At 35.5% G+C, this 23,187-nt stretch overlaps 1 protein-coding gene across 1 annotated transcript in view; it reads right to left on the bottom strand.

Moving 5' to 3' along the window:
* The window catches only part of EYS (eyes shut homolog), a 1,965,296-nt gene that overhangs the window by 302,751 nt on the left and 1,639,358 nt on the right, over nucleotides 1-23,187 (bottom strand). The window contains 2 exon segments of the mRNA XM_066360293.1: nucleotides 248-401; nucleotides 19,378-19,542. Of these exon segments, the coding sequence (XP_066216390.1) occupies nucleotides 248-401; nucleotides 19,378-19,542 (319 nt within the window).

The following is a 23,187-nucleotide window of genomic DNA, read 5'->3' as shown; positions in this document are numbered from 1 at the left end:
CTGCATCTTGGGACATAACCCACTTTCAATGACCTTTGGGCATGGACCACATGTCTCTGGATGTTTTGAACAGGACCACATGTCCACTAATCTTTTACTCAATGACTAAAAAAAAAAAATAATTACTGAAACAAGTTTCAGATGAACCTTTTTGTCATTCTGTATTTGGGTGATTACTATACATATAAATAACATTTAAAAATAAGGCTCAGCGTTATAGTTCAAAGAACTACTGTGGAGTACTTACCGTATGGTGACAGGGATGAATGCATTTGTGTTAATGCTATAATTAGCAGAAAGAGTCAAAATATTTTGGGAACTTCCACATCCATATTTAACTGTGGGTTTTCCTTCTACAAGGAATAGATGAAGAAACTGATGTCCAAAATTCTTCTCACTACCTTTAACAAAATTACATTTGATTAGTGAGAAATATAGATTTATTATATTCAATAACAACAATTCATTCAATGGACACATCTTTTGCCCTCAAGAAGTTTTGATTTAGTAAGATGGTAGGAGTGTTATTAGATAAATATTCAATGTAGCAGTAGTAAATAAGAAATGCACATTATTTTCCACAGGCCAAAAATAGCATGAAATTAATAGCATTAACTTGACATGAGATTAACTTCTGATTCTCCAATAATAGATAGATGACAGACAGATAGGAAGGGAGAGAGATGAAGAGCATCAATTCTTCGGTGCAGCAACTTAGTTATTCATTGATTGCTTTCTTATATGTGCCTTGACTGTGGGACTACAGCAGAGCAAGTGACCCCTTGCTCAGGCCGGCGACCTTGGTGGTTTTGAACTTGGGTCCTCAGCATTCCAGGCCGACACCCTATCCACTGCATCACTGCCTTGTCAAGCTAAAAAACATTCTTAATTGAAGTATAACTCACACAGAAAAATCACAATTTTTAAGCATATAGCTCAATGAATTATCTTAAAGTGATTCTGCTCATACAAATACCACTAATTTAAGAAACAGAACATTATTTACATTGTCAGGAGTTCTATCAATCACAATTTATAGGACATTATTTCCTCCACCAAAAGTAACCACAATCCTCATGTTTAACAGCTAGGAATACTTTTGCTTGCTTTTAATCTTCACATTAGTGGATCATCATATATATATATATTCTTTTGTGTCTGTTTGCTTTTGCAGTTTACTATTTTTCATAACTTTACTCATCTATTAAATAAATATTCCCAATTCAGTTTTTCTTTTTCTATAGATAGCTATCTCCTTCCCAGTTTTCGATTATTATGAATAATGCTGCTATGACAATCTAATATGTGTCTCATGTGTTGAATAACAAGTGCTTCTATTGTGTATTAACTAGTTGCTGAATTATTCTTTGAGTATGAATGATACATTCAGTAACTATTGCCAGTTTTCCAAAATGAATTTTTTTTCAATTTTATTTTATTTTATTTTTTAAGAGACAGAGAGAGAGAGAGAGTCAGAGAGAGGGATAGATAGGGACAGACAGGAGCGGAGAGAGATAAGAAGCATCAATCATTAGTTTTTCCTTGCGACACCTTAATTGTTCATTGATTGCTTTCTCATATGTGCCTTTGACTGTGGGGCTACAGCAGACTGAGTGACCCCTTGCTTGAGCCAGCGACCTTGGGTCCAGGCTAGTGAGCTTTGCTCAAACCAGATGAGCCCGTGCTCAAGCTGGCGACCTCAGGGTCTTGAACCTGGGTCCTCCACATCCCAGTCCGATGCTCTATCCACTGCACCACCACCTGGTCAGGCCAAAATGACATTTCTTACCAGCAGTACATATAAGAGTTACAGATGATCTATATTCTTACCATCACTTGGGATTTTAACTATACTGTGTTTATTATCATAGCTTTGCTTTTCTTTATATTAAGGAAGTTAAACATATTTTCATGTTTAGTGGCTATTTTGATATTCTTTTTGTGAAGTTTCAGTTTGTGTTTCTTGCTCATATTTCTACTTGTTTTTTTCCCTTATTGATTGTGCAGTTATGCCAACGTATGTATATATATATAATATCTATGTTTATATGCACATATATATGTGCATGTGTATAGGATACAAGCTCTTTGTAAACCACATGTATTGAAAATAACTTCCCGAAGTGACGTCACGGAAATGGCGCCGTGAGCAGCGCGTCCGACAGATCTCCCCAAAATCACAACAAATTTATCAACTAGAAACAGGAAAATTTATCTTCGGAGCAAACTGAAAGCAATAGGACTGTTATCACTCGAATCTGAAAGACGAGGGTGTGGAGGAAGCTACCCCAGGGACGTTCACTCAAGCCGCGAGAAAGTGCGCCTGGGGTAAGTCATCCCGCACTCGGAAGCCGCCGCCGCCGCCGCCGCAGCCGCCGCCGCCGCCGCCGCCAGCCCGGGTCGGTTGCAGAACGAGCGGCGAGCAGCTGCGGGCGCGCTCCCGGTCTGGTTGCAGACCGAGCATTGGAGACCGAGCACCGCTAACGTTCCCAGCGGCCCGCGCACGGGGAGCGGGAGAGGCCCCAGGGCGGTATTCCCTACTTGGGAGATTCTCTCCGCGGGCGGGGCACCTCACCCAGCCATTCAAGCTAACAATCAAGCGTTGGGGGAGGGGCGCGCGCAGGCAGCCTGAAATACCTTCGGGAGCACAGCTGCGACCCAATTACTAAAATTAACTTAACCCGTGAAATCTGCGCACCCTCGGTTCTAATTGATAAGATCTCTCTCAGTTCACCGACCCAAGACAAGAGGCTTGATATTTTTTGGTGCCTCTCGCTAAAGGGGCGGGGGCAACTTCTGATTGATAGAGCCTCCATATTCAGGGATAAACGCTAACAAGAAGGACTTGGCAGATAATAAGATCTATAGCACACTAGTCGCAAGCAGAGGCTAGTGCCTCTTCTTACCGGCCAAAACAGGCTACAAAGTGTGGAAAGCCTGGGTTGAGAGGTCCAACGGAATGCTAGGCACTGAACAATCACCTTGACAACAATTGACTCCCACCCCTGCCTGATTACACTGGAGGCCCTGACTGTCAGAGCCCTTCCCAGAGCCTTGCACTGAGTGGGGATAGAGTGGGGATTTCCCAGCTCTTTGAGCCTCTTACTCCCCAGACAGAAGCAGTGGCAGCCTTGTGGCTGGATCGCCAGGCTGCTGGTTCGGGAAGGGGGGACTGGGAGAGAGAATCCACGAAGGCGCACTCTCTCGTCGGTAGACCCTGCAGACGCCGGCAGGCCTTGACTACCAGCAAGACTAAAGCCAATTGTGTGACATTGCCGTAGAACCCCATCAATTGCAAGTCCCTGCCTGGGTGTGGCGCAGGGGCAGGGCCTGGGCTGCAGAGTCGCCGACCGGGAAGAGGGAGAGAGGAGAAGGAGGAAGAGGTTGACATCTCAAAATCAGGAAAAATCCACAGACTTTGCAGCTTGTTCCACTGTTTGTTTTTTTTTTTTTTTTTTTTTGTTGTTGTTGTTGTTTGCTCCTTCTATCTTATTGCCTTTATTTCCACCACCTCAGTCCTTCTATTCTCTGCCCATCTTATGCTTCCCTTTTCTTGAACTACACTACCCATAAGTGTTACATTTTATTTCTCTTCTTCATCCTCACCCTCCTTTGGGGTTATACTCCAGGACACTTAATTCTCACTCTCGCCTCTTTTGTTTTTTTTGCCTTATTTTGTTTTTTTCTCTTCCTTTTTTATTTCTTCCTTCGTTTTTCTCTTTTTCTTATTTTTTCCTTTCTATTCGTTTTTTCTTTTCTCGTTTTACTTTCCTCCCATTTAATCCTCAATCACGAACAAATTAGTTAATTTGGGACTCAAGGTTTTTTTTGGCTTTGTTTTTCTTTTTCGGTTTTGTTTTTGTTTTTTTCTGGTTGGTTTGTTTTTGTGGCATTTTGGGTCCTCCCAACCCAAGGTCTCCATTGTATTTGGTCTTTGCTCCACTTAATACAACGTATTTTTACTTATTATTTTTATTTTTTCTTCTTGATTATTCCTTTTTTTGTCCTTTTTTCTGGTTCCCTCTTGTCCCTCTCATTATATCTCTTGGTTGACCGTCACCCGCAGGCAGATCAACTTATGCTTGTCTAAGATTTTCTTCTTTTTTTTTTTTTTATTTTTTTTATTTATTTTTTTTATTTTTTGCCCCCTTGAACTCTACACCGCAAACCAGGCCCTCCATTATAGGCACGATATTTCCCTGAGGAGGGGAGAGGAGGGAAGGAGAACAAAGAAAAAAAAAGGGGGAAATAATAAATTATTACTGCTTTTTTTTTTGTGGGGTGTCTTACCCTTTGTTTTTTGGTTTTTTTTTTTGTTTTTGTTTTTTTTGTTTTTTTGTTTTTTACTTTTTACTCTTTATTAATTCTAATTAGTGCTATCAACAAGACCACCCTCAGATGCCAATAAGAAAGAGGAAATCAAATATTATGGATACAAAAGAAAGAGAGGTAACACAAATAGATGTGGAAAAATCTATGGAGAAAAGACTTAACATATTGGAAGCCTTGGAGCTAAATGACAGAGAATTTAAAATAGAAATCTTAAAAATACTCAGAGATATACAAGAAAACACGGAAAGGCAATATAGGGAGATCAGAAAACAACTCAATGAACACAAAGAATATATTACCAAGGAAATTGAAACTATAAAAACAAATCAAACAGAAATGAAAAACTCAATTCACGAGCTGAAAAACGAGGTAACAAGCTTAGCTAGCAGAACAACCCAGATTGAAGATAGGATTAGTGAAATAGAAGACAAACAACTTGAGGCACAACAGAGAGAAGAAGAAAGAGACTCAAAAATAATAAAAAACGAGAAAGCCCTACAGGAATTAGCTGACTCCATCAGAAAGAATAACATAAGAATAATAGGTATATCAGAGGGAGAAGAGAAAGAAAATGGAATGGAGAATATACTCAAACAAATAATAGACGAGAACTTCCCAAGCCTGTGGAAAGAACTAAAGCCTCAAATTCAAGAAGCAAACAGAACACCGAGTTTTCTTAACCCCAACAAACCCACTCCAAGGCACATCATAATAAAGATGACACAAACCAATGACAAAGAAAAAATTCTCAAGGCAGCCAGGGAAAAGAAGAGTACAACATATAAAGGAAGGCCTATTAGATTATCATCAGATTTCTCAGCAGAAACTCTACAAGCTAGAAGAGAGTGGACCCCAATATTTAAAGCCCTGAAAGAGAGGAACTTTCAGCCAAGAATACTATACCCATCAAAGCTATCCTTCAAGTATGAAGGAGATATAAAAACATTCACAAATACAGAAAAGATGAGAGAATTTATCACAAGAAAGCCCCCACTCCAGGAAATACTAAAGGGGGTTTTCCAACCAGATTCAAAGAACAAAAGAAAACAACACCACAAGTAACAGCTCCACCAAGAACACAATAAAACCAAACTTAAACTGTGACAACAAAGGAAAAAAAAGGGGGGAGAGAATGGAGATTAACAGTAGCAAAGGACGATGAAGTGCAGAAATACTTATAAGATAGGGTACTACAATGAATATGGTAGGTACCCTTTTCATTACTTAATGGTAACCACCCTAGAAAAAACCACCACAAAAACACATGACTTAAAAAAGGTAGCAACAGAGGAAAGAAGTATGGAACACAAACAAACAGAAACAAATGATAGAAAAACAAAAGAGAAGAATCAAACTAGATACAAAACTAACAGAAAGCAATTTATAAAATGGCAGTAGGGAACCCACAAGTGTCAATAATTACACTAAATGTAAATGGATTAAACTTACCAATAAAAAGACACAGAGTAGCAGAATGGATTAAAAAAGAAAATCCAACTATATGCTGCCTACAAGAAACACATCTAAGCAACAAGGATAAATACAAATTCAAAGTAAAAGGCTGGAAAACAATACTCCAAGCAAACAACACCCAAAAAAAAGCAGGTGTAGCAATACTCATATCTGATAATGCTGACTACAAGACAGAAAAAGTACTCAAAGACAAAAATGGTCACTTCATAATGATTAAAGGGACACTGAATCAAGAAGACATAACAATCCTTAATATATATGCACCAAACCAAGGAGCACCAAAATATATAAGACAGCTACTTATTGACCTTAAAACAAAAACTAACAAAAATACAATCATACTTGGAGACCTCAATACTCCGCTGACGGCTCTAGATCGGTCATCCAAACAGAGAATCAATAAAGATATAGTGGCCTTGAACGAAATACTAGAACACCTGGATATGATAGACATCTACAGGATTTCATCCCAAAGCGACAGAGTATACATTTTTCTCTAGTGTACATGGAACATTCTCAAGAATTGACCATATGTTGGGCCACAAAGACAATATCAGCAAATTTAGAAAAATTGAAATTGTACCAAGCATATTTTCTGATCATAAAGCCTTGAAACTAGAATTCAACTGTAAAAAAGAGGGGGAAAAACCCACAAAAATGTGGAAACTAAACAACATACTTCTAAAAAATGAATGGGTCAAAGAAGAAATAAGCGCAGAGATCAAAAGATACATACAGACAAATGAAAATGAAAATACGACATATCAGAATCTCTGGGATGCAGCAAAAGCAGTAATAAGAGGAAAGTTCATATCACTTCAGGCCTATATGAACAAACAAGAGAGAGCCGAAATAAACCACTTAACTTCACACCTTAAGGAACTAGAAAAAGAAGAACAAAGACAACCCAAAACCAGCCGAAGAAAGGAGATAATAAAAATCAGAGCAGAAATAAATGAAATAGAGAACAGAAAAACTATAGAAAAAATCAATAAAACAAGGAGCTGGTTCTTTGAAAAGATCAACAAAATTGACAAACCCTTAGCAAGACTCACCAAAGAAAAAAGGCACAGGACTCAAATAAATAAAATCCAAAATGAAAGAGGAGAAATCACCACAGACATCATAGATATACAAAGAATTATTGTAGAATACTATGAAAAATTATATGCCACCAAATACAACAATCTAGAAGAAATGGATAAATTCCTAGAACAATACAACCTTCCTAGACTGAGTCATGAAGAAGCAGAAAGCCTAAACAGACCAATCAGCAGGGAGGAAATAGAAAAAACTATTAAAAACCTTCCCAAAAATAAAAGTCCAGGCCCAGACGGTTATACTAGTGAATTTTATCAAACATTCAAAGAAGACTTGGTTCCTATTCTACTCAAAGTCTTCCAAAAAATTGAAGAAGAAGCAATACTTCCAAACACATTTTATGAGGCCAACATAACCCTCATACCAAAACCTGGCAAGGATGGCACAAAGAAAGAAAACTACAGACCAATATCTCTAATGAATACAGATGCTAAAATTCTAAACAAAATACTGGCAAACCGAATACAACAACATATTAAAAAAATAATACATCATGATCAAGTGGGATTCATCCCAGAATCTCAAGGATGGTTCAACATACGCAAAACGGTTAACGTAATACACCATATCAACAAAACAAAGAACAAAAACCACATGATCTTATCAATAGATGCAGAAAAGGCTTTTGATAAAATACAACACAATTTTATGTTTAAGACTCTCAACAAAATGGGTATAGAAGGAAAATATCTCAACATGATAAAGGCCATATATGATAAACCATCAGCCAACATCATTTTAAACGGCAAAAAACTGAGGACTTTCTACCTTAAATCAGGAACAAGACAGGGTTGTCCACTCTCTCCACTCTTATTTAACGTGGTGCTAGAAGTTCTGGCCAGAGCAATCAGACAAGACAAAGAAATAAAAGGCATCCATATTGGAAAAGAAGAAGTAAAGGTATCACTTTTTGCTGATGATATGATCCTATACATCGAAAACCCGAAGGACTCCACAAAAAGATTATTAGAAACAATAAACCAATACAGTAAGGTCGCAGGATACAAAATTAACATACAGAAGTCCATAGCCTTTCTCTATGCCAACAATGAAATATTAGAAAACGAACTCAAAAAAATAATCCCCTTCACGATTGCAACAAAAAAAATAAAATACCTAGGAATAAACATAACAAAAAATGTAAAGGACCTATATAATGAAAATTACAAAGCATTGTTAAGGGAAATCGAAAAAGATACAATGAGATGGAAAAATATTCCTTGTTCTTGGATAGGAAGAATAAATATAATCAAAATGGCCATATTACCCAAAGCAATATACAAATTTAATGCAATTCCCATCAAAATCCCTATGAGATTTTTTAAAGAAATGGAACAAAAAATCATCAGATTTATATGGAACTATAAAAAACCCCGAATAGCCAAAACAATCCTAAGGAAAAAGAATGAAGCTGGGGGCATTACAATACCTGACTTTAAACTATATTATAGGGCCACAATAATCAAAACAGCATGGTATTGGCAGAAAAATAGACACTCAGACCAATGGAACAGAATAGAAAGCCCAGAAATAAAACCACATATATATGGTCAAATAATCTTTGATAAAGGGGCCAACAACACACAATGGAGAAAAGAAAGCCTCTTCAACAAATGGTGTTGGGAAAACTGGAAAGCCACATGCAAAAGAATGAAACTCGACTACAGCCTGTCCCCGTGTACTAAAATTAATTCAAAATGGATCAAAGACCTAAATATAAGACCTGAAACAATAAAGTACATAGAAGAAGACATAGGTACTAAACTCATGGACCTGGGTTTTAAAGAACATTTTATGAACTTGACTCCAATGGCAAGAGAAGTGAAGGCAAAGATAAATGAATGGGACTACATCAGAATAAAAAGTTTTTGCTCAGCAAGAGAAACTGATATAAAAATAAACAGACAGCCAACTAAATGGGAAATGATATTTTCAAACAACAGCTCAGATAAGGGCCTAATTTCCAAAATTTACAAAGAACTCATAAAACTCAACAACAAACAAACAAACAATCCAATAAAAAAATGGGAAGAAGACATGAATAGACACTTCTCCCAGGAAGAGATACAAATGGCCAACAGATATATGAAAAAATGCTCAGCTTCATTAGTTATTAGGGAAATGCAAATCAAAACTACAATGAGATACCACCTCACCCCTGTTAGATTAGCTATGATCAACAAGACGGGTAATAGCAAATGTTGGAGAGGCTGTGGAGAAAAAGGAACCCTCATTCACTGTTAGTGGGACTGTAAAGTAGTACAACCATTATGGAGGAAAGTATGGTGGTTCCTCAAAAAACTGCAAATAGAACTACCTTATGACCCAGCAATCCCTCTACTGGGTATATACCCCAAAACCTCAGAAACATTGATACGTGAAGACACATGTAGCCCCATGTTCATTGCAGCACTGTTCACAGTGGCCAAGACATGGAAACAACCAAAAAGCCCTTCAATAGAAGACTGGATAAAGAAGATGTGGCACATATACACTATGGAATACTACTCAGCCATAAGAAACGATGACATCAGATCATTTACAGCAAAATGGTGGGATCTTGATAACATTATAAGGAGTGAAATAAGTAAATCAGAAAAAAACAAGAACTACATGATTCCATACATTGGTGGAACATAAAAATGAGACTAAGAGACATGGACAAGAGTGTGGTGGTTACCAGGGGTGGGGGGAGGGGGGACAGGGGGAGGGTTGGGGGGAGGGGGAGGGGCACAGAGAACTAGATGGAGGGTGGCGAAGGACAATCTGACTTTGGGCGAGGGGTATGCAACATAGTTTAATGACAAGATAACCTGGACATGTTTTCTTTGAATATATGTACCCTGATTTATTAATGTCATCCCATTACCATTAATAAAAATTTATTAAAAAAAAAAAAAAAAAAAAAAAAAAAAAAAAAAAAGAAAATAACTTCTCCAATTCTGTACTCTCTTGCCAATCTCTTATGATAAATTTTGATGATTATATGTTCTTTATTTCAGTGTAGGTCAATTTATCAATTGTTTTCCTTTGCGATTGCAATTAGTACTTTTTAATGTCATCTATTGGGTAAAACACATTATAAAAGATTTAATAATTAAATGTGAGTAGCAAAGAACATCATAAAAATAGTTGAAAATCACTCTAAATCCTCCTAAATGTGCTTTACTGGAGTCCACTTAACCTACACAGGTGTTTATCACACTTCTGAGGACTTCAGCTGTACAATTCTCCAAATTAGCACCATGCCTGGCAGAGAGACAGGCAGCTCCACCTTTTCTGCCTCCTCTGAGGTCCATTACTGGGTTTTTTTTTTTTTTTTTTACTATTACTCCAGTTTTCTTTTACTTTTCCTATGGGTTCCTGTTCAATTTCTTAGGCTGCTTTTCTCTGAATTTGAGAGAATAGTTAAGAAATTTTATTATTATTTTTTTTAAAAAGTGGGGTAGGGCATTGGGATCAATGGAGCATATTTAGAAACACAAAATTTCGTATCAGCATCTTGTGTTTTCTCTCCCGGAATACAAAAATGTTCTCTCATAAAGTAGGATAAGGTTGTTCTTCATTCTTGAATTATTGGCTTGCTCTCCAACCTCATCCTTTCAGGAGACGAGGGGACAGTCTGTTATCCTGTGCCACCCACCATTTTCACTCAGGAGTTCCTAATAATACTTTTAAAAGTTGTTTTATGTTACCATTTTAGACTCATATTTTTTAGCTAACACTTAACAATACAATGTACGGAGTAGAACAGAGCTGAACATTTAGGTCAAGCTGTTGTGCCATATGTACAAGGTTTGTTTTTCAAAGCTTCAGAAACTGAACTTGAAAAATTGATTATACACATTAAGCAAGGTGTAGGCAGTACCGTGCAAGAATGAATTCTTTTTAAAGAAATATCATCCACTAAAATCAATGATAGGGTTGATTATTCTTTTTCAAGTATACCAACATACCATTATGAACCATAAATGCCCTGTAACATAGTATATGATAAAGCTACTTTAATAAAGGTAATAGGAATGAAAATGAAAATAAGTAAGTTTAGTTCTCTCTAGAGTCTGCTATATAGTAACAGTTTTTGATTCACCATACTTATTATTCTATTGTTATTTCTTGTTTTATATAATACTTTTAAAGGAATTCAAAGTATTTTGCAGATAATATGTGACAGTAGGCAGAGAAATGGAAGAATTGTGGCTACTGATGTATTTACATGATTCAATAGCAAGTGATTCACTTCAGGGAATATAGGTCATATTGTTTGACGGTTTTTGTTTTTGAATCAATTGACTTTGTTTCACAAAACCTAGATTCTGTAACAAAAGAAAAGCTATGGATAAACACTCAGGAGAATTTTTTTTTGTTTTCACATTTATACTAAAGACCTTATGTTTTCAAAAACAATTATAATGGAAATGATTTTATTTTAGAATTGAAAAATTAGTGGCAATATTAAAATAGAAAATACAAGATTTTCAAAAAGAAACTACTAAAGAAAATTATAAGCAATGACTTCTCTTAGGTAAATGTATATGTTTATATTAAGCTTTATGGGTTCCTTATGCCACAATTACTTTAGTTCAACATTGCTCATGAACCCAAAGACATCAAGCAAATGTTAATATATCTCTCTGATATATATATACAGGGTGTGGCAAAAGTAGGTTTACAGTTGTTTGTATGGTTAACAGTACGATACTTAATAAATAACAATACAATAATAAACTGTTTTGCATACTCACAACTATGAACCTCATATATATTTATAAGATATATATGTATATATGTGTGTATGTATATAAATATACATATATTAGCACACATATATATATACATACACACATATACACATATATACACATACGCACATACTTACTGTGAAATCAATGTCTCTTTTCCCATAATATTGCAATTCATACTACTTTTGGACAGGACTTGAAAGTTTTAGAAGACCTTATTATTAAGCCATTGAAGGAAAGTTATTCTGTTGTTTTACTGAAAAGATGCTTGATTATGCATTAGTGAAGAAGTGTAAACCTATACTTTTTTTGAAATAATTCTTTATGCTGCTAGGCTGTGTAGTACTTTTTAATTTTTTATTTTTAGAGCAGTGAGGAGAGACTGTTCTTCTCTGTGCCCTGACTTGGAAATGAAACTGGCAATCTCTGTGCTCCAGGACAGTGCTCCAACCTACCAAGCTATTGTGCCAGTGTTTATTAATATTTTTGGAGACAGAGAGAGGAAGGAGAGAGAGCTAAGGTGAAAGGAAGTATTCATTTGCTGTTCTACGCAGTTATGCATTCATTAGTTGCTTCCTGTATGGGTGCTGACCAGGGATCAAACCTGCAACCTTGTCGTTTCAGGATGACGCTCTTAACCAACTGAGCTAACCAGCCAGGGCTAGTAAATTTTTTTCAATAAATCATCTATGCTGTAAGTTTTCTGAATATTTATCTGGAAAATATTGGAAATGCTATAAAACCAATAATTCTCAACATTTATTTATCCTAATAAAATCATTGTTATTTCTTGATTTAAGATTTATTAATTTTAAAAAACATTGCTTAGAACAACAAATAGTAATCATTACTTACAAAACAATCAACTCTAGTTTTTAGATATTATAACCTTTTAGAAAATCCTATAATTATGAGGCTGAAATTTATATATATGTAGCATATTTATATATATATATAATATAAATTATTAGTCTCATAAGAAAGGAATAATAATAAAGTAATTCAGAGAGAGAAAAAGAATAATATCCTAGTCAATTTTTCAAAATTTTTGGTTTGCTTGGGTATTGTACTGGGTTGTAGATCTGAAATTTTCTAAGCATAAATACTTCTTACTTCCTTGAAATAATGAAGATAAAATCTTTATAATTCAGATGGCTATATGGTTTACCATTTCCATTAGAAATGGGTGTTTTCTCCATTTAAACTATTGTAATGTCTGCTCCTAAACATCAATGGCATTCTGATTTGAGGTCATGTATAAATAAACATTAAGAAAAGATTCAGTTTGAGTTATAATGAAGTTCAACATCATTCCTTATAGAATGGATAGTGATTAATATAGATAAGATGTTTATTAAATCATGGATCTAGATGGCCAAATTTATAAATTTCCATAAAGTAACCTGGATTTCTACCATCTTTCATGAAAGAAATAACACCATATATCTGTATGACACTTTGTATTTTTCAAATCACATTAATATACATTCTTTCAAACCTTGTTAAATTGATAATAAAAATCACATTTGCATTATTTAAAGTCAAACTAAAATCCAGAAAGGTTAATTTATTTACCAAGGTTGTACTGTTAGCTCACAATTGACTTAAGTTCAAGTCTACCCTTGGTCACCTCTTGACATTTCGATCTGCTTATGGCAGTGATTGGATGATCTATCTCTTCATCCCTGGTGCCGCCTTTGTGGCAAGGTGGTCAAGACTAGTCTCTGAGCCTGCATTCAGTTTCCTATTGAACACACACGCTTCTGCTGCAGCTTTAGAACTGCTCTCTCCTTCAAGGTTTGTATTTGTATATGGTAGTAGTAACCCCAGTAGCAACCTTAGCAGCAGTTGTACATGGTTAAAAGACATCTTAGAGTAACAGTGGTGACATGAGCAGTAACACGTATTCAGGATGTGGTTAGCGTGCGTTAGTCAGTCAGTGGAAGGCTGGCAAGCAGAGAAGCTCTAAGAAGAACTGAAGGATCGTGGTAGCAGTCTGGCGTGCATAATTATTTATTAGGCCATGTTGATTACATGCTGCTGCATAATGGGCTCTGGGCCAGTTTCTAAAATTGATAGAGAGCCTATTTTTATTTTTCTTAGCCTGTTAATTTTGCTTAACCAGTTTTTTTTTTTTGTTTTTTTTTTGGAAAACTAATACAAGACTCTGAGAGGCAATGAATCCCCTTCACTTGGATGATATGGATAAAATAAAAACAAACAATTGTACCAATTATCTATCCCACCACTGTTACGTTCATGAATCTAGGATTTTTTCATAGTTTATTCTTTCTCTGAATAGATATGTCTCTCAAAGGGATATAACATGAATGACACCTTTTAGACAGAAATACAGTATCCTGGGCCTCTAATTCCCATGTGTCCCTACCAGGCAAGTTATAAGAGAGGAGGGATTAAAGCATCATCTGTATAAGGTTTTTAGCACCTGTTCATGTTGTCATGTGCCAGACACTGTTTTAATCACATTGAATGTGTTAACGCTCTCAGTCCTTATAACAACTCTTTGATATCTTTGGTATCATTATTATTAATTTGTTCCATTTTACAAAACTGAGGGACAGAGACATAGAGTAACTTGCCCAAAAGGTGGAGTTTGGTAGTCCAGTTTGAGTATTTTCAGTGGATGCACTGTTCTCGATCCTTGACTAAGTTTGTTTGCTTATGTGCCTATCTCTGCCCACCAGAAGCAAGCTTGTTCCTCACTAGATCGCTCTCTGATAAATTACATCAGAAGCAGAGTTGTATCTGTCACTGACTTATTTCTTCATAAATTTCATGGAAATAGGGTTTAATTATTCTTAAGATAATTATTCTATTTCAAGAGAATTTTAATGAATCATATCATTCTAGGTCAAGAATTGGAAAACTGTGTCTCATGGCCAAATTCTGCCACTGCCCTTTCTTTTAGAGAACACAGTCACATTCATTTATTTATTTTTGTTTATGGCTGCTTTCATGCTATACTTGGCAGAGCTGAACAGCTGTGACAGACACTGGCTTGCAAAACTATTTACTCTCTGGCCATTGCCGAAAAATTTGCAACCCCTCTTCTGCTCCTGATCAAGTAAACCCAAGAAAAAAATTATTTTTCATTCAAGCTACATTTTGACTAAACCCTTGAAACCTGTACCTTTTTCTTCCAATTTGTCTGAGGGAGAAAGTATAGCAATGTTTAACAGAATAATTTCTTAAAATAAAGTTTCAATACCTTTTAACTTTTCATCAGAACCATTAAAGTTGAGTATCTCACAAACATAATTTTAAGAACTGTTCTAATCAAGTGCTTACTTTATGCAAGGCAAGGGTGGAGTGACGAGGTTGATGGAATAGAGATTTGAAATACCAATCTAGATGATAAGGTGTTTCCTATTTAGTGAAGACATGTAAACATAGATTCCTGGTGTAAGGAATCTCTTTACCCAGTCCCTATTAATTGATACTCCCATTTCCAGACCTGCCACAGTCAGCTTTATCATAGACTCATGTATATAGCATTTCTCTGCTAAATGGTGAGAAAGTAGAAACATATCATCTCTTATTCATCTGTGTACTCCTCACAGTTCCTGCCAGAGTGTGTGCACTTTCTAGGCACTTAGTTAAAAACTGTTGAATTGGACTTTTGCTCTCATAAAAAGATAAGATAAAATAAAAAGCAATCTTTACATACCTAATGATTGGCAGTGTATGAATTCATCATCCATGCTTTCAACCCTAATTCTTCCCATATATATCTGGAGCAAGCTCTGTTGGGAGCTATTAAGAAGGGACAAAGATATCCCCCAAATTTTATGGTGTGCATTGTAAAATTGATTAAACAAAACTGAACAAACTTCTTAAAAGTTGTTTTTAAAATTGATATTCAGAAAAAAAATGAAAGGGGAGAAGGAGTGAGAAAGAGAGAGAGAGATCGATTAAATAGTTGTTCCACTTATTTGTACATTCATTGGTTGATTCCTGTATGTGCCCTGAGTGGGGACTGAACCAGCATCCTTGGCATATCTGGATGACGCTCTAATCAACTGAGCTACCTGGCCTGGATAAATTTTTATTTTTCAATTACAGATTATAATCAATATGATTTCATATTAGTTTCATGTGTATAGCATTGTTTAGACAATGAGGTGGGATAATCACATACTCTACAAAGTGTTCCCCCCAATATTTCCAGTAAACATCTGGCACCTCATAGTTATTATAATATTACTAACTATACTTCTTATGCCATACTTCACATCCCCTTAACTATTTTTTAACAACCAATTAGTATTTCCTAAGCCCTTCACCTTTTTTTCCAAGCCCCAGGCTCTCTTCCCTCTGTCCACCATCAGTCTGTTCATATGTCTGTTTCAGTTTTGTTTGTTTATTTTGTATTTTAGGGTCCACATAGAAGTGAAAATATATGGCACTTGCCTCTCTCTGTCAGAGTTATTTCACTTAGAATTAATAACCTTACTATTTGCAATAGCAACTTTTTTACATATAAAAATATATGCTTTTTAATATGATGGTAGGAAATACTGTGTGATTTCATTGGCCTTGGCATAAATACCTAATGAAGATATTGTGTATTCTGCTGAGAATCATTTTATAGAGAAAGGCAGATGTCTTACTCTTTAAATTTAATTTGTATTCTTCAGCAATATGAGAAATCTCTTCTTTTAGCTCTCCCTAAGTGCACAAAAAAGGAGGTCTTTGTAATGTCAATTCTTACCTGGAATAAATACCTAAAACTAGTCCTTTCTTTTTCTTTCTTAAGTACAAACATTAAATAATATAAGGAATGCTTCTGAATCCTGTTCTCTCACTGGAGTTGCTCATGTAATTTGCCTCCTGTCATTTTGTCAGATGTCTGCTCCTAATTCTCAAGGATCACATACTTTCAAAGGGCATGCTTATTTATTTTCAAAGAAGCAACACAGAAGGAATTCAACTGCATAGTAATATATCCCATGACGAAACCTCCTGGTTAATACTGCTTGCTGAATAGAGCTCATTTTCTCCAAGTGCATCTAAAGAGTTTTGTGTGGTATCATCCCTTCTCCCGTGACCTATTAGCAGGTCCTTTGACTGGGTTCCAGGATTCTGAATTGGTTCAGTGGCAGATTCAAAAGGTTCGCTTTTCATCTTGACTGCTGTTCTCAGAGCTCTCTCTCTCTCCCACAGAGCATTCTTCTTTAAACTATCTTTTCTGAGAATTTTTACTATAACCCCATAAGGATTCAAGTTTTGTCTTCCTTTGTTCCTTTTCAACATCAATTAGTTGGCGAGGCAAACTGAGAAAAGGTAACTACAGTTTTGAACTAGGAATATAATTCAAAGCTAACATTGGCTGACAACCTGATATTTCTCTATCCTTTCTCCTTCAACATGTGATGCTACAAAATATATTTATTCATTTTTTTTTAGAAAGGAGAGAGAGAGGGAGAGAGAGAGAGGAGAGAGAGACAGAGAGAGAGAAGGGGGGGAGGAGCAGGAAGCATCAACTCCCACATGTGCCTTGACCGGGCAAGCCCAGGGTTTCGAACTGGCGACCTCAGCATTTCCAGGTTGACACTTTATCCACTGCGCCACCACAGGTCAGGCTAGATGCTACAAAATATAAATGTCCAATAAATATTTGGAGAATGGAATTGAGTTTTTACTGAAATGTTGAGGAACTGGTGGGAAAAAAGGCAAAACTAAAAACAAAACGAACCAAAAAAAATAAAATCCAGACAAAAATCAACCTCTAGATTCTAAAGTGAAACGTCTGTTTTAATTCTCTCACTTCTTTTAATTGCTCCATCACGTAATATACTGATTTCAAAGGAAAGCAAATTAGCACTTGAGTCAAGGTAGGGGACACCTCTTATGAACTATGGATGTCTAACTGAATCACAAAAGTCTTTGTGTTCATCTGTTGTGAGGCTTCTATGAGTTTGACAAATTCCAGGAGGTACAGCAGCAAGCCGGTGAAACAGTTTACTGAGGTATTCCCAACAGTAGGACCGAATTACCGCTTTACAGATGAACAAAAGGCATGCTTTATAGACAAAAATATTTTCTCCTTTCCTAGGCTATGAAACTCCCAGGAGTAAACAGCCTTGCATATCCAGTGCTGTGACAACAATGATTATATAAAACAAAGACAGAGTGAGGTCATCATTACAATGGCACTGTTTTCTTACTATAACTTCTAGTTTTAATTTTTTTTGGTAGGTAAATGGCAAAATAATCTCATGGCACTAATATCAATTGGGTTTTCTTTGGTTTAAATGAAAGAACCAGCTTGAACAGAGAGTATATATGCTTGGCATGTAGTTCTGTGGCCTACAAAAAGAGCGTGTTCCATGGCAGTAGGGACACGAGCCAGGAGCAAAGGCTCAGAGGAGGAGAATTCCAGAGGTTGGCTGCTTCTTGGGCTAGAAGCTATTTGTAGTGGGTATAAACACTTTCCACAAGGAAACACCTTCCAATTCTATTTGACTTAAAAAATTGTAGAGCCAGAAACATCATTTTGTTTTGTAGCTTTAAATTATTGTGTTTGTGTCTTTTGTTCTGTTCAGCTTTATTTTGTTTTGTTTCCCTTGTAATGCACCATTACTTCCAAATTTCATGGTCGTCTACCACCATCCAAATTTTGAATAGAAAAACAAGTTTTTCCTTTTTAAAAAATATCTTCTTCTTTCCCTCTCTTTTAACATAAATAAATCAGACATTTTAAAGCTATCATTTAAACACGGGTGCTTGCATTCCTGGGAAATAAATAATGTTGGCCTAGTTTTGAGAAGTTAGTTTCTTTCTAAAATATAACATCAAGTCTGTTTTAACTGAATGTTCAAAACTTCTGACTGCACCCAGCTTTTAAAAAATGCTCCTATGAGGCATTTTACTCAAAGTCAAACAAAATACAGGTTTTAATTTTGTTTTAAAGTAAAGAATAATGAACTGATTTTGAAAAATATTTCAAAATAGAGGGGAAAATGATTTGTGAAATAATGAGTTGCATTGCAGTAGATAATCTATCCAAGAAGACATTATACTACCAACGTAGGGAATTGTGAAAACTATTGTGCATTAGTTTCAAAAGAGATAGAACAATTGTCACATTTGGAATATTGCATATAATAACTTTTAGTGATGTTTGGCCATAGAAGAAAGAGGACCATAGATTCTGGTTACAGAGATCCTTGTGAGCATATTGCATAATGTCAAAAACCCTGGATATAGAGGCATTTCCTTAAACAAATACTGTTAATACTACCTCCCTCTTCCCCAGCTAATTTTAAATATATGTTAAAAAGAGCGACAGTAATTTTCCCAATTGTCAAATGAATCCCAGCTTTGTAATGCCTTTTTCCAAGTTACCAGTTACCAAGTGTTCAACACAATTTATATTAAATGATTTATAGTATAAAAATATGCTGTGAAACATTTGCAGCATTTCTGCTTTACTGCTTTAGCTATGCGCTATCAAATTCATATGCTTGCTGTATTCTTCCTTGCTGGTTCAGAGCCCTCTGTAAGTCATGTTCCATTGAATGACTCATAAATTAAAGAAACTTCTAACGAAAACTAGAAAAAGCAAGATTTTTCTTTTTTGAAGATGCTTCACACACTAGGCTAGAAAAGTTTTCCCATAATATTTAAATGAATAATTCATTGATTCAATAGGTTAACATTTGAGAGAGAAATATAACACGTAGGAGGTCAAACATTAAATACTCACTGTAGAGGATGGTTCCATTCAAAGTGTTCGTTTTTATAGTCAAGTAGATGCTAACAGTTCTGTTGTGTTCCTTCTCCAGGACAGACTTCAAGCCATTTAGGGTTGCAAAAAAAGGCAGTTCTAAATAGGAGTTCCCGTTGAAAGATGGAAATAATAAACCTGCATCTATAAAAACAAACAAACCCATGTTACTATGTTCTGAAATACATTGCTAATCAAGCAGATAAGAACATAATGTTAAGAGTTAACATTCATGTAAAATGATAAAAATTGATATTTACAAATATTATTTAGGCCAAACTTTAAGAAATTTAGATATGTGCAAGTACGAAAAGATACATACATTTCATATAATCAACTACCAATTTGGAGGAAAAGACTAAAAGCAGGAATTTAATATTTTGTTCATGGATGGGCTTTAAGGATGAATAAATACCCTGAAATTACATGAAAAAGAATGTATAAAATAATAATTTTTATTAAATTCTTAAAATAATCTGTGGCACAAATGGCTGAACATCAAATTATATACTTAAAATTGATGATGTTTATTTGATATAATTACATCTCATAACCTGTGACACAAAAGGATTAGAAAATTGTCACAATATTTTTATTAATGTTCATTAATATTTAGTGCTTTTCAAAGATATATAAGATATTTTATAAGGAGCATTACTAACATTTGCAAGGTTATTAATAATTTTTAGGGTTATCCTTTTAGAATTCTTACTCTTTTTAAATGATTAATCTCATAAAATATTGAGGCCCATAAATTTGAAAAAGTATTTATTTTATTGTCACATATATATTTAGATTTATAGACTTGGTACATTGAACAGTGTTTTACAGAATATGTTGGAAATTGCAACTGTATTTTTTGTCTCTCACAACGTGGAAGTTTTCTTTGTCTTTGGGTGAAAACTTGGCAATCCATATGAATCCTACCTTCTTTCTAAGTTATACAATAATTTAAAAATAATATCCAGTCTGAGAAACTTATCAACACTTTTTTTTCTTTTTCTTTTGAGAGAGATGGGGAGAGAGAGAGAGAGAGGGAGAGAGAGAGAGGAACATGGAGCTGCTTCCATATGTGCCCTGACCAGATACTCAAACTGGCTAGTCAGGACTTAATTTTTATTGATTTTTAGAGAGACAGAGAGAAAGGGAGAGAGAGGGAGGGGTAAGGAAAGCACTCATTTGTTGTTCCACTCGGTCGTTCAGCTTGAGCCCAAGGTCTCTGACTTGAGCAAAGGGTCACTCGGTTTGCTGTAGCCCCCAGTCAGGGCACATATGAGAAAGCAATCAATGAACAACTAAGGAGCTGCAACTAAGAATTGATGCTTCTCATCTCTCTCCCTTCCAGTCTGTCCCTATCTGTCCCTCTCTCTGTCTCTGTGTGTCTCTGTCACAAAATAAAGAGTATTTCTAGTTAATTCCTGCTTTAAGACATGTCACCTCATTTTGTTTATAGCACCATATCCTGGTTGTAAAAGAAAGCTTATTTTAAACATTTTGTTTACATCTACCTTTGTATTGTCAGATATAATAGTATAATTAATCTATAGTAAAACTGCTTAATATAAGTTATATGCTAGCACACTTTTTACAATTTCTTGTCTTTCTACACATAATCTTTAACTCCTAGAAATTTACTGAAATGGCTCTTTATTTTTTTAGAATTGTTTTTCTCCCCAAAGTGTTTAGGCCTCGTTAGTAAATACTTAAACTAATTTCTAGGCTAACATGCCTAGAAATCTCAGTAATACTTAATACTTTAATTAAAACTTTCTCCTTCCTTGTCTCTCATGACACTGAGCTACAATTTGACTGTCTTCTTACCTGGCCAACAGCACCTTTTCAGATTGTTCTTTCAACCATTCCACGTGAACTGTTTCCAAGCTCTGCCCTGGGACATAATTCATCTATGTCTTTTCTGCATCTTGTCCCCTCCATCGTCTTGGCACTTATTCTCCCAGGCTTAGAAACGTAGCATTATTATCCACCCATCTTTTCTCAAACTAGTTGCTGGTTCCTGTCACCTCTTTCTTAGATCAAATCTTGCAACTTTCCTTCTGCTACTACTGCCCTTATTTAAGCTCTCATTACATTTCAACTCAAGTGTTAGCAACAGCTTCTTTCTAACTGGCTTCCCTTCCTGTAGTATCTATTAGCTGTCATTGCTGTCATGTCCACTTGCTTCATTTGTAATCACTTAAGATCTTTGGGACTATGGAATAATTTGTCTGCTTATGGAGTAAACTAGGCTCTCCACAGTCTTGTTTTTTGTGTGTTTTCAAACACACACACACACACATCACAATAAAGTTGAACCACATTTTCTTTTGTGGCCCTACTTATGTTCACACTGTTCCATTTGCTTGGAATGCCCTTCTCCATAATCCTAGGTATATAAGTCTTCCTTGAATTCAAGGCTCAACCTTGGATATTTCCCCAAATTTAACTCTCTATCATGTTATTGCTATAAGCTTTTTAGTGCATGTGTGTTTTCTACCTTACATTACAGTCATTAGAAATTTGGGGTAGAACTGACAAAATAGTAAATCTGAATCTATTACATTGGATAAGGGAGGTAAATGAATATATTTTTTAGTAGAAGTAGAATATTCTAAATAAGTGAATTCTTAGAAGACAATGGGGGAAATATGAGTTAAGGAGATGCTTTTCGTTTTCTTATGACCAGAAAATCCTATAACACGTTCAGAGTTGGACCAGATGGAGTAAAATACTTAACAGCTAAAGAAATGCACAAGCACCACTTTTTATTATGTAAGGAGAAAAAATATGTGCCAGTTAAGTTTAAATAAACTGTAGGTAGCTCTACACTGGAGGAAGTTTGGATTACAAAGTTGGATATGGCTATGGCAGAAGAAAATGGTTAAGAATACAAAGAGAATGGACTTAGGTTTTAAATTAACAGAATTTTTATCCTATAACTCAGCAACCATTTTAATGTGTATTTGTTGATTTTACCATCATATAATTTTAGACACTGATTCTTCTTATTGCTTTTACCTATCCTACTTGGAGTCACTGATGTTTATATTTATTCAACAAGTATTTATTGAGTGGCTACTACATGTAGTACTGGTCAAGGAATACAGTGTGAGCAAAATAAACACTTCATACTCATGAAGCTGAAATTTTAGCTTCATGGAAGAAAACCCAAGCTAGAAGTTGGTGGAATTTATTCTACTGATGTGGTAGAATTTTTCCCAGGTCCTGGGAAGATATGCCATCTTATTTGCTTAATTATTTTTCCTGACATTAGTTCTCAGCAAGGAGCGTTAAACCTAATGTGAGTTCTGTAAGACTAGATAAAAGGGAGAGTCTAACAAAACCTACTTCATCTATCTTTTCATTCTACTCATTCTCTGGTGGAAAGATCTATGTCTGATTCATTTTTGCATTCTCCTTTGGCATGATCAGTTTGGCACATGTAGGTAAATATATTTTAGATAAAAATAATTATAGCTCTCTAGAAGGGATGAAGCAAAAAAGGATAATAAAAAAAAGAAAGAAAAAAGAATCAACTCATGGACATGGACAACAATGTGGTGATTACCAGCACAGTGGGAGGCGGAGGAGGGCACAGGAGGATGAATGGGGATGGATGGAGACTTGGCTTGAGGATGGGGGCTGAACACACAATATGGTGTACAGAGATGTGCTATAGAATTGGGCACCCGAAACCTGTATAATTATCTTAACCAATGACACCCCAATGAATTCAATTTAAAACTTAAATATATATATATATATATATATATATAAAACTCTAGCTAAAAT

This window comes from Saccopteryx leptura, chromosome 1, assembly GCF_036850995.1.
Source record: "Saccopteryx leptura isolate mSacLep1 chromosome 1, mSacLep1_pri_phased_curated, whole genome shotgun sequence".
NCBI classification, from domain to species: Eukaryota; Metazoa; Chordata; class Mammalia; order Chiroptera; family Emballonuridae; genus Saccopteryx; species Saccopteryx leptura.
Note: the sequence above shows the minus strand (reverse complement) of the source record. Positions and strands in the feature narration are given on the sequence as shown.